The sequence below is a fragment of the Amia ocellicauda genome, chromosome 17 (assembly GCF_036373705.1).
Source record: "Amia ocellicauda isolate fAmiCal2 chromosome 17, fAmiCal2.hap1, whole genome shotgun sequence".
Lineage (NCBI taxonomy): Eukaryota > Metazoa > Chordata > Actinopteri > Amiiformes > Amiidae > Amia > Amia ocellicauda.
In genome coordinates this window covers 24,124,909-24,147,571 of record NC_089866.1, presented here as the reverse complement: position 1 = coordinate 24,147,571, position 22,663 = coordinate 24,124,909, and the positions used below count along the sequence as shown (strand labels likewise).

General features: G+C 41.5%; 1 protein-coding gene and 1 long non-coding RNA gene across 2 annotated transcripts in view; one reads left to right on the top strand and one right to left on the bottom strand.

The window, feature by feature from the left end:
* Nucleotides 1-2,796: 2,796 nt before the first annotated feature.
* Nucleotides 2,797-12,018, bottom strand: LOC136713146 (uncharacterized). Its single transcript, XR_010804911.1, has 2 exons — nucleotides 11,827-12,018; nucleotides 2,797-3,292 (listed from the first exon to the last, which is right to left on the bottom strand). It is a non-coding gene; the product is annotated as an uncharacterized LOC136713146 (long non-coding RNA).
* The window catches only part of pitpnb (phosphatidylinositol transfer protein, beta), a 67,220-nt gene continuing 55,533 nt past the window's right edge, over nucleotides 10,977-22,663 (top strand). Inside the window, exon 1 of the mRNA XM_066690140.1 lies at nucleotides 10,977-11,061. Coding sequence (XP_066546237.1) covers nucleotides 11,042-11,061 — 20 coding nt within the window. The 5' untranslated portion in view covers nucleotides 10,977-11,041. The remainder of the gene's footprint in view (nucleotides 11,062-22,663) is intronic.

Sequence of the window (22,663 nt, the reverse complement as noted above, 5' to 3'; positions counted from 1 at the left end):
TGAACTGGAACACAAATATAAGACATGGAAGTAACCTAGGACCCGGGTTCAGAACTAATGCACTATTGTATGTGGAAAAAGTAGTGCTGAATGATGGGTGTATTCTTCACTATGTATCACATTACAACTGTCTTTATCTGTTGAATGATATGGAGCGCATTTCCTTTTTTTGAGCAAGAGCTACTTGCTTTGTTCAGAATTCATTTTACCACCTGGGCTGTTAATTAAGAGAGAATTTGTAACTCGCATCAAAGTCACAGAACAAACAATATTTGATTAAACTCTGCCATGTGTCTAGAAGCATTTTTAATGGCCAATAATGAGAATGTACTGGGTGTGCATCCTATTTGCTAAAACAAAATTTGATGAGACAGTATAATGTGCATAACTAAAACCAAAAAAAAATGGCATCTGCACCTGAACTGAACATATTTAAGCAGAACATCTTCTGAAATGTTTGGCTAAACAGTATTTACAATCCATATAACTTTTCAACAAATTGTCTCACTATTAACATTTCTAAAGAAAAAAACAGGATAAGTTATAATAAAGGAGGTAGCCTATAACATAGCGTAACAAGTCAATGAAAAAGTCAAAATAAATGTCCAATTGGCAGTTCTAAAGTATATATTTGTAGTAATTTGTGGTAACTCAAATTGTTCACAAAACCATGACTAATAATATAGCAAGCATCCCTCGTTTCGCATCACAACCCCAATGTTGTCTACTCAAACATGGATTTGTATCTCAGCTTCATAGTTAACTGATGTTCTAAGTAAATTAAAATCTAAACTATTACAAAACAGAAGTGTTTTGTTTGTTTTTTGGACACTGGGAAACAGGACCCAAATGCAAATTACAGCAGCTGCAGCAATGGAGTGTTCTCTGTAATTGTTCAAGGTTTTACTGCTGGATGAATTGAAAACTGCTCTTCATTTCGTAGAACAAGCTATTCATTAGAAGCCCAGGTGCTAAATCACTTCCCTGTTTAAACTAACCAGAAAGCGGCAAGACCACTGCAAAAACCTGCTACAGTTAAGGATCCTTTTTTCTTTTACACAGCCCCTCACTACTACTGGTGGTCTTTCCATCTGAGCTTTTACGTTGCAAAAGGTAACCATGGGAAAAGAGCATATATTTATAATATAATCTATATTATAATTTACATTTCAAATATCTCAAAGCATTTCAGAGCTCATCCACTCCTGAAATGTGGCTCCCTCTGGCATGATGCTTGGCAGCTGTTTGGCACCATCAAATCCATGCTGGTAAGCTGGCAAACAATATTTAATAAAGCTCAACAAGGCAGAACAAGGTCACCAGTGCTGGCACCCTCTGCTGTTCAGAACAGCACCATTGCATCAATGACCACACGTCAGAACCTCAGTGTAACATCTCATTGAAAGATGCATAATCCAGCTGCATAGTACTCGGGCAAGTAGGTGGAGATTTGCTAGACTATTCAGGTACTGACGAGGTCCAGTCATGTTTAGCATTTGAGATATGAAGGAAGTGTAGGTAGTATTGACTCATACCCACAGCAGAAGGGACCTGTGCTGGGTTGATGTCCACAGCAGTTGGTGTAGGACCTGTGTGTTATGAGACCACACAGCCAAATAACATGCAAGAACACCCGGACATGACAGATATTTTAAGGTTAAAAAGGAGAGAAGAACTGGAAGATGAAGGGGGCCAAGTTGGTGAATGAAGTCTAGAAGCAAAGTAAAGAAGGTGAAGAAAATAAGATCTAACAGTGAAGAATGAAACCGTTTCATATGACATCAACACGGGTAGACTTGGCTGTAGGGTTACATCCATCATGATGCTGACAGTCACCAAATAGAGTGCGCACTTGTTACGTCATGAGTACCTGTCGCTGCAATCATACTAGACAAGCGAAGCAATTCAAAGGTCAATGGTCTTGGTCTGCTGTGCACTTATGAATATGTGTGATTGACCAGTGTAGATCCAAACTAGCCTGCAAAACATTACTACATCCAAATCATTGATGCACATGGGGAGCGAAGGCTGGCCTGTGTGATCCGATCCAACAGATGAGCTACTGTAGCTCAAATTGCTGAAAAAGTTAATGCTGGTTCTGATAGAAAGGTGTCAGAACACACAGTGCATCGCAGTTCGTTGCGTATGGGGCTGCGTAGCCACAGACCAGTCAGGCTGCCCATGCTGACCCCTGTCCACTGCCAAAAGTGCCTACAATGGGCACGTGAGCATCAGAACTGGACCAAGGAGCAATGGAAGAAGGTGGCCTGGTCTGATGAATCACGAGTTCTAGGTGTTTACCTGGCCTCCAAATTCCCCAGATCTCAATCCAATCGAGCATCTGTGGGATGTGCTGGCCAAACAAGTCCGATCCATGGAGGCCCCACCTGGCAACTTACAGGACTTAAAGGATCTGCTGCTAACGTCTTGGTGCCAGATTCCACAGCACACCTTCAGAGGCCTAGTGGAGTCCATGCCTCGACGGGTCAGGGCTGTTTTGGCGGCAAAAGGGGGACCTACACAGTATTGGGCAGGTGGTCATAATGTTATAGCTGATCGGTGTATGCATAGAAACTCTTCATATAGTTGGATATTGATATTTTAAAATCTTAATTCAGAGGAACTGCATTTATTTGACAAATCGGTTGTTTCTACAACATTTGCTGTGTTTGTTCATCAACATGTGTGGACTACTGCACTGCACTTTATCTACTGAGGTCCTGAACTGCTTTTATTTTATCCACCTTGACCCCGGATCGCACAACCCCTTCTTGACAAAAACACAAGAATAAGTCATTTGTGGGAAGTCTCTCCAAGGCAACTATTTTATTTACAGCAATTATAATACAATCTTCATATTTAGAACATTATACACAATATGGAAGTGTTGGTATATTTGGTTTAAACATCAAGACAGTAGAAGATGTATATTAGTAGTGAGCCATTGTCCTAATAGAGATCAGAAACACAATATTATTGCATTATATGTAGCTCTGTCCAGCTAAAGGTAATTGATTGTTTTTATATACTTCCACCCCTTAATGTTTTCTGTTCTACTCTGTGAATACAGGGATCTACTGTTTTGGGGAGAACCTTATAATTTGTTTAATACAAAACACCATCACTGAAAAGAGAATGCAACATTTGATTCATTTTTGTTGTTGTTATGAATTTAAAGTAAACATTGCATGGCCGGCTTGATTTTTCTCCTCTTCTGTCATTGGACGCCAAAGCTATTCTTTGATGACATTTCCTGCTTCAGCTTCAGAGGACTTGCGGAGAAGTGTTGATTCTGTTAAACACACAATGTTGCCATGTAAAAGCACAGGATATGCATTCGCTTCTACATGGGTAGAACCGATCAAAGGTGCAGATTTGGATGAGGGATCTTTTTTTAAAACAAGCTTTAAACATTATTTTATACCCCTAAACACACAATTTCACTTAAATTTAAGTGTGAATGTCTATGTGTAACATGTTCCCTTTGACCTGATAGAATAGAGGCCAATGTGCTTTTTCTCACAGGGTCCCACCGTAAATGAATCAGGCACACTGTATACTGCACTGCATTTAATTAATAAATAAAGAAACTCACTCTGAGAAATCAGTATGAAGCGGACAGATGACTTGGATACATGAATACCAGCCCCCAGTCCATGCCCCACCTATATTTGACCCACTGACCACTACTACAAATCTGTGCCTGACTTTTTAGGACAAAGCTGAACCAATGTGTAACAATTTGTTAACAATGAACACCCCTAAGTTGGATATATACAGAACAATATGTACAGATAATTGTAACAAAACAAAATAAATCAGCTGTACTTATGAACTATGATCTTCATTGGTTTGAAACGAAGGGTTTAAGAAAGAAAGCTCTGTCTAAGAGGGGGGGGTAGATCATAACTATAGGAACCTCCTCGAAACATATTTTTATCCAAGCTGCCTATAGGCCCCTGTGTGTGTCACTCAAACAGTCCCTTCCTGTTTCCTGTTTGTATATATTACATTACATTATTTGTCATTTAGCAGACGCTCTTATCCAGGGCAACTTACATTTGTACCCATTTATACAGCTGGGCATTTTGCTGGAGCAATCTAAGTGAAGTACCTTCCAGTTATGAGTCCAGAGCCCTAAGCACTACTCCACAGTGCTGCCCGTGTGTGACACACACAGGGACTTCCTCTATACCTGGAGACCGGACCCCCACGTGACCTTGTGACCCTTGGGCAGAGTTTCCTGTCTCAGATGACCGGGGCTGCGTTCACAACCCATCGTTATCTGTCGAGTGGGAAGCACTGCCCCAGGGGGGTTACTGTGTGACCAAACCGCCCGAAGGGAGGGGGCAGCGAGCTGGTGAGGGAGTCTGCCCCGAGGTGTACCCGCTAGGGGGGCCTCGCTGAACCAGCTCTAGATAGAGACCACAGGGGTCCCTTGGGGACCTTGCGGACTTCTTCCTCTCCTTCACTCCTTTAACTTCTCTCTCTCCCCGTCTCCCCCCACTCACAGGGCTGGCCGCCAGCTAGACCTCATCTTCTCTAGAGGCTGCTCCCCTTCAAAACTCTCTGTGACACCCATGGACATCTCAGACCACCACTTCATCTCCTTCTCCCTTTCCCTCCCCTCCCCTCCCTTCCCACTCCACCCACTCCCTCTGGTCACCTTCCGCCGTAATCTCCGATCTGTCACCCCCTCCACCCTTGCTTCCACTGCCCTCACTCTTACCTTCCATTGACTGTTTTTCCCATTTATCTGTCAACTGTGCTACTTCCTCTTTGTTCTCCTCACTCACCTCCTCCCTTGACGCTCTCTGTCCTCTCACGTTTCATCCTACCCGTCCCTCCCCTCCTCAGCTTTGGCTCTCTGCTGTTCTCCGCTCAACCCGAACTAGTCTGCGTGCCGCTGAACAGAAGTGGAAAAGGACCAAACTCCCAGCTCCCCTCGAACTCTACCGCTCTCTACTGTATCCATTCTCCTCCTCACTCACCTCAGCCAAGAAGTCTTACTTCCAATCACTCTTCAAATCCAGTCAACAACCCCCACAAACTATTCTTCACCTTCTCTTCCCTCCTTGCCCCCCTCCCTGGGCCCCCTCATCGCATCCCATGGTTTCTCCTACCACTTCTACGCTGATGATGCCCAGATCTTCCTGTTTTTTCCCTCTTCTGACCCTCTCATTCCCTCTCACATCTCTTCCTGCTTGTCTGCTATCTCTGCCTGGATGCACTCACACCACCTCAAGATCAACAACTCTTGTTTTTGCCGCATTCTTCCTCACCTTCTAATGACCTCCCCATCTCGATCCCCTTGGAATCCACCACACTCTCTCCTTCTTCTTCTGCTAAAAATCTCGGAGTGACCCTCGATCCTGCGCTCTCCTACTCCCAGCACATCACCACGCTGACACGCACCTGTAGATTCTTCCTGAGCAACATACGCTGAATCCGTCCCTTCCTCACTGACTACTCGACTCAGCTGCTCGTCCAGTCACTGGTCCTCTCCCGCCTGGACTACTGCATCTCCCTCCTGGTCGGCCTGCCTGCAACTACTATCCGCCGCTCCAGTTCATCCAGAACTCTGCGGCTCGTCTGGTATTCTCTCTGCCCTGATTCGCACACGCTACTCCACTACTCTGCTCCCTCCACTGGCTCCCGATACCAGCACGAATTCAGTTCAAGACATTGACCCTCACCTACCGCTGTCTCGACCACACTGCACCAAGCTACCTTCAGACACTCGTCTCTCCATACATCCCCTCCAGACCACTGCGCTCCTCCGGTGCCAGAAGATTAACTCTACCTCCTCCAGAGCCGCTCCTTCTCATCCCTGGCCCCTAAATGGTGGAACGACCTTCCCACCGAAGTCAAAACAGCAGAGTCCTTGACCTCATTCCGGCGCTTACTCAAGACACATCTTTTCAGACAGTACTTGTAATATTAGTCATTTTAATCCCCGTTAGATAGCACTTCAGTTCGTTTTATTATGCTTCTTGCATTTTTGATTGTCTTCCTCCTGGCTCCCTTTCCCGTAACGTCTCCCTTTAAGAGAGTGCTCCTAATCTCAGCTCGTTACCTGTATAAAAGACACCTGGGAGAAGAAATCTTGCTGATTGATAGGGGATCAAATACTTATTTCCCTCATTAACATGCAAATCAATTCATAACTTTTTTGAAATGCGTTTTTCTGGATTTTTTTGTTGTTATTCTGTCTCTCACTGTTAAAATACACCTACCATTAAAATTATAGACTGATCATTTATTTGTCAGTGGGCAAACGTACAAAATCAGCAGGGGATCAAATACTTTTTTCCCCCACTGTAGCTTTACCGTCCAGGATGTATAACCTCTCTTACTGTACTTGCCTGTGTTAATTGGAAGTTGTAAAATGTATTATATTTTGAATTGCTATGTTTTATGTAAATTGAATTTGTAATGTTTGATGCCTTTACTTAACTGTATTTTTGCACTTTGTTTTGCACTTATGTTGTAAGTCACCCTGGATAAGGGCGTCTGCCAAGAAATAAAAATAATAATAATAATAATAATAATAATAATAATAATAATAATAATAATAATAATCTGGGCTGCCCAGGAGTGAAGACCTCAGTAACACTCTACTGAGAACAGTGATTCAACAAAGTACAAAGCGGGGCAACAGAAGTCGGTTCTCGTGCCTCCGCCTCCCACAGTAGCAGCGGCCTGTGTTAAAGACGCTGCTAATATCCACTGCAGAAAGTGAGCGGCCACAAATGACATTCTGATAGATATCAGAAACTCGCTGTCACTGGAAAATACATCCAAGCTTTTAGAAACTGCTGGTCCCCCACTTGAGCATTTCAAACAGGAAAGCAATCTCGATCTTGACTGGCAAAGGGTCGGCGCCATGCAGATGTCATCAATTGTCACTCAAAGGAGACTGAGACCAACTAATCAACTGTCAAGAAACCCGTCTGGGACCTGCTGGGATGATTTAAGGTAAGAGCATTTGAATACCTTGATAAGAACACAATATTGACTCATATACAATATGTATTTCCAAGTGTATTGTTTTACAATTAAAACTAAGTTCAAATATAAAATGACAAATGCTCTTTATTCTCAGTGGTAAACGGCTGACCTGGGCTGCAGGACTCCAGCAATAAGGTGTCATACCGGCACTCTCAGAATCTCAGTTTCCACCACTGTGTGTAATATCATGTGTTTAAAGTGACTAGTGGTAAAATGTGTATATAAACACTGAGACTGAGCCGAGACACAGCCGGAGCACCGGGGCCTAGTGAAGAACTTTAACAACAAATACACACAGAGTTAAGAATCAACTGGAGTGACTCGGGGGCGGATACACTCTCGTTGCCGTTTTGATCTTGGACTCGTATTGCAGAGTCTTTGTTTTCTGCTGGCTGCTTACACCTTATTGCTGGAGTCCTGCAGCCCAGGTTAACCGTTTACCCCCAAGGGGCCCCTGTGGCCTCTATCTAGAGCTGGTTCGGCGAGGCCCCTCACCAGTTCACCCTCCCTTGTGACGGTTTGGTCACACAGTAACCCCCCTGAGGCAGTGCTTCCCACTCGACAGATAACGACAGCTTGCAAATGCAGCCCTGGTCATCTGAGCTAGGAAGCTCTGCCCAAGGGTCACAAGGTCACATGGGGGTCCGGTCTTCAGGTATAGAGGAAGTCCCTGTGTGTGTCACACTATATACAAACAGGAAACAGGAAGGGACTGTTTGAGTGACACACACAGGGGCCTATAGGCAGCTTGGATAGAAAGATGTTTCGAGGAGGTTCTTATGGTATCGAGCTAAGCCCCCCTCTTAGACAGAGCTGGACAGATAACCTCGTTTGACTCCTCTTCCACACCAGTGAAGCGGGTTGCATAGTTCTGCCACCAGCGGGAGCTGGTTTCATCACACAACTGGGCCGACAGCAGGAGACACAGATTATTTTGAGTCTCATTTTTGAGCCCAGTTGGGACTACAGAAGCAGAAATAGAAATGGTTGAGATGACTGCTTTCTTACAAATTTTTTCAGGGAACCAACCAGAGAGTGTGCATGCATTGATTTGATATTTTCAAATGACCAAGATAGAGTCAGAGGGACACGAGTTAGAGAACCAATGGCAGACTGCGATCACAATATGGTTAGCTTTGAGGCATACTTTCAAAAACAAGGACCAAGTCTAAAACAATGGTCTACAATTTTAGAAAAGCAAACCCCTTGTCCCCTTAGAGGGAAGGGTCACTGCAAATCATTACAAAGTTATTCTGAGTGATCACCTTTATCCTATGGTGACACATTTCTATCCTGATGGGAGTGGTCTCTTCCAGGATGACAATGCCCCCATGCACAGGGCACGAGGGCTCACTGAATGGTTTCATGAGTATGAAAATGATGTGAATCATATGCTATGGCCTTCAGTCACCAGATCTCAACCCAACTGTACACCTATGGGAGATTTTGGACCAACGTGTTAGACAGCGCTCTCTAACACCATCATCAAAACACCAAATGAGGGAATATCTTTTGGAAGAATGGTGTTCATCCCTCCAGTAGAGTTCAGAGACTCAGAGAATCTGTGCCAAGAGCATTGAAGCTGTTCTTGTGCCTCGTGTTGCCCAACACCTTACTGAGACACTTTATGTTGTTTTTTCCTTTAATTTGTCACCCGTCTGTGTATAGAGCAGTACATTAAAGTACACTTACATTTCCAAAAATGTAGGATACCCTATAGTCAAAAGCATTAAATACCAACCATTTGTAAGAATCAGAATTTGTTTTATGACTCTGCCCCCCCAAAACATTTAGCTGCAGGACACCGCTGTTAGTTGGTCTAATTAAACAATTACCTGGATGCATTTAATAAATATTTTCCAGACTCTGAAATGTTCTATGGGTTCAATGTTTTGAGTAATCAGCAAATTGTAAGGTATCAACTATAAAGATTAAATATTAACATTTTAGATAAGCCTATTTGAGTAAATAATGACATTAATTAAGTAATTGAGAGCTCCAGTTGGAACAACAACCAAAAACACTGCGGACTCCCAGGACAGGAGTCTGACACTCCTGATCTATATGATCAAGACCTTATTTCATGGAGGGGTAAAACGTTGTACATTTAGTAAGACTAGTACTGGGAAGTCTGTCATCTGTATCTGTGCTAGATTTTAGAAATATTTGCAGAATATGTTTTTCTCCAAGAGTAAAAAGATCAGGATGTGTGTGAACTGCCTGGTGCATTTTAAGCAGATGATATTGCTGGAGTTACTCCTACATCAATGATTTTCTATATTTATGGTTTTATGGAGGATAGTCCTCACAGAAAATTGTAATGGCCTTGTTGTGGAGAGTATGCCTCTTCTCTTAACAAGGTGGCAGTCATTAAGTTCAAATGTAGTCCAATAACCAATTCCTATCCATGCTGATATTTCTTAGATAATTTCTTATTTAATGTAATCTTACTTGCCTATTTTTATTATTTTGTACTCTGTTTAATCCTCCCAATTGATTGATACAAATAGTGTACATGATCCTAATTTATGCTGCATAGCCCCAATACATGTAATCAGTGTGTGACTACATGGATAGGGATCTGGGTCTCATTTAGACAGATATGGTTGCATTTTATTATCCTTATAAATACCTTTATGTGAAGCAGTCTATCTTGGATTTGGACATTCAAATGAAAGTTAAATATGAAACATCTATAGGAGTCTTTACATCGTCTATATATTGAAATTCAATTCCCCTTGGGGAACCACGAGAGAAATTATTTAACAGGTTGCCAGGCCTACTGCTTCAACATGTCATTATCACCGGTATAACGTTTCAGTCCAGTGTCAGGCTGTCCACCAACCCAATACCACCTGGAAACTGACCTCCTTTCAACCACTTAATATTTATTCGTTATTCAAATCGCAAATGTCGTGTCTCTTGTTAAGCAACTACTGCACTATAACAAAGAAGTTGAGGAATACCTCTCCACACCTCATCTTCCACCATCTTCTGACCCTCATCAGTTCTGGAAGACAATACCTGGGCTGTATGCAACTCTCAAGAAAAATGCTGTGGAATACATACATGTTCCAGCATCTTCTACAACTGGAGCGCCTTTTCAGTACAGGTGGCCTTAAGACCAGACTGCTGATAACTGTCACAGGAACTGTTTGAAACCCTCATGTTTATAAAGTGTAATAATGCAACATTTTCACTCAGATTAGGGATTTACTAATGTGAATGGCTATATGAATATTTTCATTAAAACATAATAAGGCCTATTACTGTGCAGGTTTGTTATTGAATGTTGAGATACTGTGAGTACTGCTGGAAAAATACGTACCTTGCACACATAACACATATAGTCAGTGCTAATCATAATACTGTTAAAACTATAACTACAATACAAATGTGGCCATAAAATGACAGAGAAGGTAGAGACTTCTGCAACTCAACATTTACTTTCAATTGGAGTCTTCATGTGTTGGTATTTGTAGAGCACCTTTGTTGTTGTGCTGAGTTTGTTGTGATGTACAAATGAGATTGTATTTGAAAATACAACCCATACATTGAAATACAAATAACTGAAAACACAGAATAACAAATACTTGTGGAAATACATATCTGAAGTATTTACAAATTGCATGTCAATACTTAAAAAAAGTATCTTCAAATACATTAAACTAGTAAATGGAAACAGGATACAATATATTTTGGCAAAGCATTTGAAGTCATTGGAAATACAGAACATACATATATGACCCAGGTCTGATAAACTCACAGTCGCAGCCAAAACGGCACCAATTGCCTGGACTCTGTGCTTCCTTGGGTGGCGCAACAACCCAGTGGCATTTTTTAATTCTTCCCACTTTTCGTTTTGACTGATAAGAGCACGGCCCAATCGGGTGCGTCCCTGCTCTGTCTCCTCACTGGAGCGAGCGTCTCCCTCTCTGGCCAATCAGCGACGGCAGAAGGCGGGATTCAGTCGACATTGAAAAAGCGCGGTGACGTCAGCGCCTGCGCAGCCGCAGCCGGTGAAGAGAAGATGGTGCTGATTAAGGAATAGTGAGTCCAAATGTTTTACTGTTATTTAACGTTTTTTGCGGTGGATTTCTTCTTTTTTAACTTTCTAAATAAAAACAAGCATTCGTCGGGGCCACACCTTATACGCGCAGGCTCTAATTTCTGAATTATGTGAGATATTAGGAGAAATGCGGTGCTGTATCTGTGATCAGGATGTGGCTTGGGTGTAATTGCCGGTTTCTTGCTTGGGCCTGGCCTAACGGTTCTGACAGTAATTCCGAATAAGATGTCAGAATATCCGATCGAGTGTAGTTTGTGGAGGTTAAATGGAAAGATCCATCATTTGCTGACTTACGATAACGAGCAGTGCTTTCAGGAGTTGTAGAAATACCATCAAAAACCAGCCTAAGGCTTTCAGAAACTTTCCAAGCTCACCCTCAGTCACAGTACGGTTAAGGCAGCTCTTTGTGAGGAAAGTTCACAGTAACTGGCAAACTGGGAAATGGGTGGAAAGTTGGGCAGTGTGTGCCAGGGTGTATTTATTAAAAAGTACGCAAAGCCCACACCAAACTTTGCCTAGCGATATAATCGATATTGACGGCTGTCACTGGGTAGCCTGGCAGGCTGATCTGGAATTCATTATGGGTCAGAAAGGTGAGCGTATGGAAACTAGACTGCTTTACTGGGATTAAACTCCCTTGTTTAGTCTATATGGTCATATTAGTCGTGCTTATTGTCGCTTGCGGGGAGTCGGACGCATCCAATCCAAGTTGCCTGGAAATCGACGGTGTGAGAGCAGGTAGTTACCCAGACGTCAGGAGTGCCGATGCAAATGGTGCTTTTTAATGGAAAGGCAAAGACGAAGCAAGGTCTGACGATCGGTTCTCCGGCGAGATCCATCCACCTGTTTCCTCCTGCACTGAGAGAGTTTAAGGCCCCTGTCATGCTGTCAGTGTCTTGTGAGCTGTGCACTTTGATCGGAGAAAAGCACTGCGCCGCAGAAACGTTCAGGTGTTTGAATAGTCGCTGAAACACACACGATTGGTTATTTTAAGATTGACTTAATACACATTTCCTTATTGTACCCCCTCGTCACGCTTTGTGAAAGCAATGGCGCACACATGTGCTTGGAATGATCTCTGAAGCACATGATTCAATAATGGAAATTATGAATCAGTTTTGGGATTTCATTCATTACGAAATATTACAGAATTATGTGATTGGGATTTCAAAGTAGATGCACCTTTTAATCACTGATTTTATTCTTCATCTGACCCAATTACAGTTGTTTAATGGGGGGATATGCTGGGTATTGTCCTACTGTGAGGAATTCTGGCCACTGTACTGGCTAGAGTGGACTTCAGAAGAGCCTGGGTGTGTTTTTGAGTGTTTTATCTTGCTGTAGTTTCACAGGATGTCATTCCTCTTGCAGAATACAACGATTGTCTATTTTGTGCAGTGAACAGCACTTGACTGTTTAAAATACATAAGCCCCAAAAGATCTGACCCTAAACTTTCGCCATATTTCGGAAAATCTGGATGAACCGCTGTTTACAAATGGAGTTTACAAAAGGCCAAAAAGCATTAATAAGCTTCGAAGCAATCTAGAATATTAGGGGTTGAGCTCAGATGTAGCTACTGTAATAGTACTACTAGTTTCTGTAATAGGCTTGGAGTGCATGGATCTGCCAGAGTGTAATTTATTTGATGCCTTCCCAGAGGTGTAGTTTATTTGCATCATGCGCCTTTATTTTCATCTAAGGTTTTGCATATGCTCTGTCTTGGTTTGGTATTTTGGTTCCATGTATTGGCAATCGTGTCTGTGTTTTTTTCGTTGTGAAAGAATCCTATACATTTTATTCAAAGGGTACTGAATGGAAATGACTGTGCTATACAATGTCTGTAGTCAGTCTGTTCCCATGGTAGATTCATTTTTACACCTTTCCAAAGTCTATTATTTACTGCCATAGTCTCCAAAGCTGTTTTTGTGCACAGTGTGGTAGATTTGCTTGAGCCTGCAGAGCATTCCACTTATAATAGCATGTGAAACAAATTGGAAATGAAAGTAAAAGGCAGGTGATCTATCTTAAGCCTTTTAAACTGCTTGACTTATGTTGCTTTTCTGAACAGTGGCATGCTTGAACAGTGAATAGAAGTAGAAGCCTTCATGATTTCTGATTTCTAACTTCTAACAGTGGACAGTCTGATCCTTCCCAATCTGCAAACCAACAATAATATTTTAAAACAATACTGGACAAATCCATAATTGTGGTTGTCCCTATGACAAATGTATAAATCTTGGATTATTGAGGAAATTACTCTAGGCAGGATGAGGCCTGCAACTCATTATTTGTACTAAGAAGTGTAAACACTTTGAAACTTCCAAGGTATTACGGTGTTAGGCTTAGAGTTAGGGATTTCCCCCAAGAATGTTGTTACATGCTTTACTCGTGGCCAGAGTACCCAGTGATATCCATGTAGATCTACCTGTACAGGCACCTTCTGTGGTCTATAACACTGACTGCTGTGATTGGTGATAACTGGAGGGTTACAGAGCCCATACAGTGTGAAAAGAAGCCAACAGACTGACTTCCCCTGTCCCGGAGGGTGATGGAAAGCGGCATCGCGGGCAAACAAAGGGAAGGCTCAATACAAAAACGCCATTGTACTGTAGAAGGAGCACTTTCATTCTTTGCTCTTTTTGCCATCTTTTTTTCTTCTAGATAAACTTGTAATCCCCCCCCCCCCCCCCATCTTTGTTTCCAAACCATTCAATCTGAACAACAGAGAAAGCAAGTCTTGCAAGTCTCCCCACAGTGTTAGTGTATTAAGGGAGAGGACTGCTTTGTGAAACCTTTAACTTTTTAAAAAAAATATTTATTGATGTGAAGAGTCAAACCAGTGCTTTCTGGGGTATAGGGTGGAGGTCACCTGTGCAGTCACTCAGTAACCGTCTATTACAGATGATGTTGAGTGTTTTGCTGTTCTCTTCACTAATCGATATGCTGTAACCAAATGGATAATTTGAACAAGGTCATCATTACACTCCAAAGATGGTGACGGCCATTAAATCCCATCCTGTACCAAGGAGGGACTGTGTGATTAACAACTGAAGGTTCCTCAGTCTCGATGATTTTTCATTTTTTGAGGCCACATTTTATGACAACAGAAGGAAAGATGATCTCAGATTCTGTAACTCACATGAGGCATTTCTACAGCATTGTTAAAATCACCAGAATTGCAACTGTATATCATCTGAGGTCTGTCTGCCTTTCTCATTTTTTGCTATTACCATGATTTGTACAGACCACAGCTGCCTATAGCAATCTAATTGTGCTATGTCACAACAACTGTCCCCCCCCCCCCACAAGTCTGGCCTTGTGGTTAATTGTATATATGGAAGTAATACTCCACTGGGTATCAGTGCTAATCATAATACTGTTAAAACTATAACTACAACACAAATGTGGCCATAACATGACAGAGAAGGTAGAGACTTCTGCAACTCAACATTTACTTTCAATTGGAGTCTTCATGTGTTGGTATTTGTAGAGCACCTTTGTTGTTGTGCTGAGTTTGTTGTGATGTACAAATGAGATTGTATTTTCAAATACAACCCATACATTGAAATACAAATAACTGAAAACACAGAATAACAAATACTTGTGGAAATACATATTTGAAGTATTTACAAATTGCATGTCAATACTTAAAAAAAAAAAAAAATACTATAAAGGTATGCCTATAATACTCCACTGGGTAGCTCTGTATTCTTTCATTAAAGACAAAACTATACCAAGTGTAGGAGATCATTTTGTCAAGGATAATACAAGACTTCAATAGGTATCTACCCAAAATAATCACAATTAATTAATTTTGAAGTTGTAATTAATGCCACTTGTTTCTTAAGCTCCCTCTCTGGGTGTTTCAATCGATTTTTATTTTTCCTAGAGTGCCTTTTAATGGCAAGCATCATATCAAAGCACTCTTAAGCTCTCAAGGGCAGTGAAAACTCTTCTGTCATTCTGCTGAGGCCATATTAAACTGATTTTGAAACAAATCGGCGAATGGGATGAGTCTGTGTTTCTTATCTTGGTAAGCTGTGGTAACATTACTGAGAGCAGGTGCGCTCATGTGCAGCAGTAGCCTCTGCATACCCCGAGACACCGCCCATGAAAAGATCATAGTCCACCCAACCAGCGCCGGGTGTTACTTTGAATCCTAACCAACATCAGCAGGGATATTGAGTGTATTGACCGAATTCACACTCCGTGTTGTTAGTTCCAGTTCAGTGGTGGCCAGTGGCTGATAGCAGGTCTCCCACAAAATATCTTAACAAGCCTCTTGTGGGAGATTGCGTCACATGCATATTTCAGTGCGTTAGAAAACGGTTAATTCTCAATCGGCTTTATTTCGTCGTGGGCAGGGGGCTTTTATGGACTTCCTGCAAATGATCTGTCAACATTTGCGTTTTTATATTCTGCTTTTGAACAAAAATTCACTGTTTAAATGTAATATTGAAATTCACTTAAGCTTGTGCTTCTGTTTGCTAATATTAGCTATAACCATTAGCACATGTCCTTCAGCTTTTCAATTACCTTTTCTTTCAATTAACCATTGTAGCATGCTTTAAACCAATTTGGCTTATCTTTTATTTTACTTTTACTGTTTGAAATATATATGTGAGAATTTAGTTTTTCCACATATTGGATCTCAGTGGAAGTACTTAGCACTGGCATTTCTCAGTCTGCCAATGTGAGTTGTACTGTACAGCAGAGTTGTAGCGCTCCGTCATTTTGTCATCTTCCATCTGTCGACATGGAAGTCCTGCCGCGCTTCACAGAGCTGCAGGAATAGTCTGAGATTAACGGCCTGGGTTTTGGCAGGAGGCGCCCTGCCTCACACCTGTAAACATCCCAGAAATGAAGTCTCGATCATGGATATTGGAAGGGTGCCCAGACGGTGTGGCCAGGGAATGCCCTAAGTGGGTGAGGCAGGAAGTAGGAGCCTGAGATGTATCATTGAATTATAGTGCTGTGCTTCTGTGTGTGTTTCATTTATCCCAGTGTGTTCTCCAGTGTTCCTACATATTTCATACATGCATAACCTTAGTATGTGTGAACTTCCATAGGATTGACTAGTCACTTTATGCTGCCTCCGTATATTGTGCTGTGTATCTGTAAGGTTTATGGAAATACAGCATTGTTGTTAAGTTAAATTATTTGATATGGCCAAGTTTTGACTAGGGTTCAGTGTAAGGCCTTTGGTCTGGGTTTCGGTGTTGTATTTCAGATAAAGAGCTGTGGTAGGGATGGTTGATTTACTTTACTCTACGGCTAAACGTCTATGTCCAAACTAATATGAAACTGAAACTTACATGATCGACACCTTCTGTGGATTTCTCTGTGGATTTCTCTGTGCACCTCTAGCACTGACATCCACCAACAGAAGTGCTCCATTGCATCATATTGCTCTCAGGAGGCCGCCCTTTCAAAACAAATTCGTTTTGTGCACAAAATATTAACGCACAAGCTGATTTATTTTTGTGCTGACTCGAGAGAAATGCAAATTTTTAAATCCCCGACTCCTTTGAGCTTTTGAGATCCGAACAATCGTATTCTGTTCTTTTTTGTGTTAAAATGCTTGCCAGTGTCACATGAAAGGTATTAGGTCACGTAATCGGCACTGTCTTTCTATCTCGTCTGCTAGTGTAGCAGGAGGGCCAGCCCCTGTGTATAGGCCCCCTGCTCCATAATCATCACCCAGTAACCGAAGGAGTAGGCCATTCAATCTTCATGCTCAGCAGTCCTCTTAGTTTTCTCATCCTTGGTTTCCCAGTCAGTCCTATATGCTTTACCCGTATTGGTGTTTTTGAAGATTTAGTCTAGTTTGTTTTTACAGTGGTCCAGTATCTGCACAGTGGGAGTGTGGGTAAGGTGTGGACTTGAACTTGAATTGTGAAAGTGTGCAATACACCGATCAGCCATAACATTATGACCACTGACAGGTGAAGTGAATAACACTGATATTCTCATTATCATGGCACCTGTCAGTGGGTGGGATATATTAGGCAGCAAGTGAACATTTTGTTCTCAAAACTGATGTGTTAGAAGCAGGAAAAATGGGCAAGCGTAAGGATCTGAGCGACTTTGATAAGGGCCAAATTTTGATGGCTAGACTGGGTCAGAACATCTCCAAAACTGCAGCTCTTGTGGGGTGTTCCCGGTCTGCAGTGGTCAGTACCTATCAAAAGTGGTCCAAGGAAGGAAAACTAGTGAACCGGTGACAGGGTCATGGGCGGCCAAGGCTCATTGATGCACGTGGAGAGCGAAGGCTTGCTAGTGTGGTCCGATTTATTATTATTAATAATAATAATAATATTATTTCTTGGCAGACACCCTTATCCAGGGCAACTTACAACATAAGTGCAAACAAAGTGCAAAAATACAGTTAAGTACCAACAGACTTAACTCCAACAGACGAGCTACTGTAGCTCAAATTGCTGAAAAAGTTCATGCTGGTTCTGATAGAAAGCTGTCAGACTACACGGGGGTTGCATGGGGTTGCGTAGCCGCAGACCAGCCAGGGTGCCCATGCTGACCCCTGTCCACTGCCAAAAGCGCCTACAATGGGCACGTGAGCATCAGAACTGGACCACGGAGCAATGGAAGAAAGTGGCCTGGTCTGATGAATCACGAGTTCAAGGTGTTGACTTGGCCTCCAAATTCCCCAGATCTCAATCCAATCGAGCATCTGTGGGATGTGCTGGACAAACAAGTCCGATCCATGGAGGCCCCACCTGGCAACTTGCAGGACTTAAAGGATCTGCTGCTAATGTCTTGGTGCCAGATACCACAGCACACCTTCAGAGGCCTAGTGGAGTCCATGCCTCAACGGGTCAGGGCTGTTTTGGCGGCAAAAGGGGGACCTACACAATATTAGGCAGGTGGTCATAATGTTATGGCTGATCGGTGTATATTTGTGCACATATATATAAGTCCTCTGTCATTTCCCCTTAAAATGTGAAAACAATAAGATGCATCCCCTTTTTTCTTTTATCATTTGAAGGACTTTGGTTCATATTCTGGTCGGCCCTATTGTTATGCTAATACCGTGGATTGAAGAACAAAACCAAAAAAAAACCTAAAATGAACTTAAAATAATCATACTTTCAATATTGAACATGGCTTTCTGATAACAAACAATGATTGGCAATTGCAGGGTCATTGTGGTGAATATTTTCCATGTCATTAAGCAGTACCACTGTTTGCTTCAATACACTCTCTTAGTAGACTAACCAGTGAAGCAAGTGAAAGCCTGCTCTTACTGTAGATTATAGTAGTTGTGGAAAGACAATGTATGTGTGTTTATGTGGGGGAAAATTGTTTTGCTAGGTCTAGGGTACTATACTTTTGTAATGCTTAAATAGTAATTTGTATTGACTATATTACTGCACATTTGTATTGGTTATTGTGTAAACTATAAGTCACTCTAGGTAAGTGTGTCTGCTAATAAATTAAACAAATAATCCCTGTGGAATTCCAAACTGAAAGTGTTATTTGCTTTCTTAAACTCTGTTCTATGCATTGTTTCCCAGAATGTAATGCACCATTGTAAATGCCAAACAAAACCAAATCAAGGATTGTGTATGTCTAATTTTACTAATCAAGTAAACTCTTTGGGTCTTATTGCCATCTAGTCCTCTACTAGACTTCTACAGAAATGTATGGGAGTATTTATCGCATTTGGTCTGGTCCACATCTCAAATGAGAACAAAAAAAGTCTTGATTGATTGATTGACTGACTGGCCTTTGTTCTTTCAACTTCTGTTGTGTAAACACTGCCGTACTGTGTGTAGGTCACATCTTCTAGAATCAGGCACCTATCATTTCAGTTTCTGGTTGAAGCAGACAGGATTGACTACATTTTCCCTGCATTGTTGTAGTTCAATGCTGTGTGCGATCACGGCTATCTCTTGTGTGAACTAGTCTTGACTGCATTACCTTTGTTTCATTGCCCTGTGTGAAGAGAGTCCAACACTGAAGGAAACTCTTGTTAAACATCAATTCTGACCCGGTTGTCTGACTGGTGAGATCCAAAGAGGAATGTCATTTTTCATCTTTGGCAGAGTTTTGCAAAGCTTTTTGAGCCCCTTGTCAAATCTTTTAAAAAGCATCAGAAATAAAAACTATGTGTTTCTGTGGCTTATGGAAAGAGAATATCTGAGAGGCAGAACAAGGCCTAGAACCCAGCAGCAGTATTGAGACATCTTTGCTTCAATGTGTCCTCTGGTTTGAAATGCTGGAAAGTAACTGGGTTGGCTGGTCTGATTACAATATAGGCCTGTGGAATAAACACTTACTGCTTTTATTATTTACAACATAAAAAACAACCTTTGTACAGCTTCAGTTAAAAATAAAATGAATGATACATATAAATAGGGTGGGTAAACATTAAAATTCAACATTTATTCACTTTTTTGTCTTTAATATTTGTGGTGCCATACATAATTTGCATTTGGGTTTACTGAAACAAGTTTCTTATGTGATTTTGCAAGATGTTTGACAGCTGTTTTCTCAGTGTTCTTGTTCAATATTATCTCCTGGGAATTGCATGTTGTCAGCAGAATGCTTTATACTGCGCTGTTAAGTAGTATCCTCTACAGTGAGGGAAAAACGTATTTGATCCCCTGCTGATTTTGTACGTTTTCCCACTGACAAAGAAATGATCAGTCTATAATTTTAATGGTAGGTGTATTTTAACAGTGAGAGACAGAATAACAACAAAAAAATCCAGAAAAACACATTTCAAAAAAGTTATAAATTGATTTGCATGTTAATGAGGGAAATAAGTATTTGACCCCTTCGACTTAGTACTTGGTGGCAAAACCCTTGTTGGCAATCACAGAGGTCAGACGTTTCTTGTAGTTGGCCACCAGGTTTTCACACATCTCAGGAGGGATTTTGTCCCACTCCTCTTTGCAGATCCTCTCCAAGTCATTAAGGTTTCGAGGCTGACGTTTGGCAACTCGAACCTTCAGCTCCCTCCACAGATTTTCTATGGGATTAAGGTCTGGAGACTGGCTAGGCCACTCCAGGACCTTAATGTGCTTCTTCTTGAGCCACTCCTTTGTTGCCTTGGCTGTGTGTTTTGGGTCATTGTCATGCTGTAATACCCATCCACGACCCATTTTCAATGCCCTGGCTGAGGGAAGGAGGTTCTCACCCAAGATTTGACGGTACATGACCCTGTCCATCGTCCCTTTGATGCAGTGCAGTTGTCCTGTCCCCTTAGCAGAAATACACCCTCAAAGCATAATGTTTCCACCTCCATGTTTGACGGTGGGGATGGTGTTCTTGGGGTTATTCCTCCTCCTCCAAACACAGCGAGTTGAGTTGATGCCAAAGAGCTCGATTTTGGTCTCATCTGACCACAACACTTTCACCCAGTTCTCCTCTGAATCATTCAGATGTTCATTGGCAAACTTCAGACGGGCCTGTACATGTGCTTTCTTGAGCAGGGGGACCTTGCGGGCGCTGCAGGTTTTCAGTCCTTCACGGCGTAGTGTGTTACCAATTGTTTTCTTGGTGACTATGGTCCCAGCTGCCTTGAGATAATTTTGTGTTTCTTCCATTTGCGAATAATCACACCAACTGTTGTCACCTTCTCACCAAGCTGCTTGGCGATGGTCTTGTAGCCCATTCCAGCCTTGTGTAGGTCTACAATCTTGTCCCTGACATCCTTGGACAGCTCTTTGGTCTTGGCCATGGTGGAGAGTTTGGAATCTGATTGATTGATTGCTTCTGTGGACAGGTGTCTTTTATACAGGTAACGAGCTGAGATTAGGAGCACTCCCTTTAGGAGAGTGCTCCTAATCTCAGCTCGTTACCTGTATAAAAGACACCTGGGAGCCAGAAATCTTGCTGATTTGATAGGGTATCAAATACTTATTTCGCTCATTAACATGCAAATCAATTTATAACTTTTTTGAAATGCGTTTTTCTGGATTTTTTTGTTATTCTGTCTCGCACTGTTAAAATACACCTACCATTAAAATTATAGACTGATCATTTCTTTGTCAGTGGGCAAATGTACAAAATCAGCAGGGGATCAAATACTTTTTTCCCCTCACTGTATGCTTTTGGAGTTTTATCTCTCTTGATCAGTACTCTAAACAGCACAAACATTATTATAACCTCCTGATTTTGCCAGCAGTCGAATAAACTCCACCCATTGTATTGTTTTCTTTTCTTAGCACCTGATATAAATAGGCTATCTCCTACATGCTATGTAATGTCCAGAAAAAAAAAAAAAAGAGTAGCCTTCCCAATTTTATGTTTCCAAGTAAAGGTGTGGTTGTTACACAGGGAGCTTTAAAGAATGTTACAGACTTGGAGAGCTTTAACTTTTTTTTATACTGTGTTGGCTAGTTTCACAGTCCAGTAGTCTGAGAAACTGGCTAGTCTAGGCCTACTCTTCCTAAAATAACATTGAGCAGGCCATGACTAGTGCTAATTTGGATTAGAGAAACCAGTCCTATATGTCAGAGCTCAAAAAGCAGTCCTTTAGATATTTTTCACAAGGCTTTGCTCTAGTTTCTAAATGGTTTGAGACATAACTCAGTTGGTCCCATAGCTGTGTATTTGAAATGGTTCTGTTCTATTATGGTGGTTTGAAAAGTTCTGAACTCAAACTTGATGAAAAGTGCATAATTATAAAACCAGCTTATTGATTCAATTGTTATTGTAATAAGCTGAAATGGTTAGGCCTATATGTAGTTGCAGCAGCAGTGCTTCCTTCTGTATGGAAACGATTTTAGTTGTCCAACTAGAATAACTTTGTTTGAATGTGTATTTCAGTATTCAGAAACCTTGCAACGCCAGTTTGTACTGTTCACACCCTCTTATGTATCCTATGTTTGAGTTAATGAACAATGAAGTGCTTCTAGCTTGGTAAACTTTTGTTTTAATCGGTCATGTTATAAGCTAATTTAGTGTGGTTTAAGTTAAATATCCCCCTTGTTGGCGGTTAGTTTGTTTCTCTCCAGAAATTAGTAAATAACCCTAAACCATTACACTAAATAAGAAAACTCTTCAGTTCTAGTGGGACAGGGTTACTAAAGAGGAATACCAGTTGTGCATTTCCATAGAAATGTTATTAAAGTAATCCACACTTTTTTTAAAAAATAATTTAGTGTTCATTTTAAGAGCAATATTCCTTTAATTCTGAGTGAGTTTGTGTATTCTTAATATATATGATAGCTTTCTTAGATAGCCTTGGTTTCTTCACAAGGCAAACATAAAAATAAAATGCTATATATAATCATATAATCATGATTGCAAGAACATCAGGCTGTTTTCAATCAAATCTGGTTTGTGATTTGTCTGGATTTCAAGATATCGTTTTGATAGCAGTGCTAAAATCAAACTCCTCGTCTTCCTGAATGAGTCGTCTTGTAACAGCTTTCACAGGGAATGAGACGGGATTGCTTCAATCCTGGAAATCCTGCTTGTTAAAGCTCCGAACTGGCAGTGTACAAGAAAAGGCTGAAGTGTAGTTTTATTGGGCAATCTTCCAACTGGCTTTTCAGCTACAACACCTGTCCATGCTTGGGGCTCTTGTGTGACTGTGAAATATTGTGTTC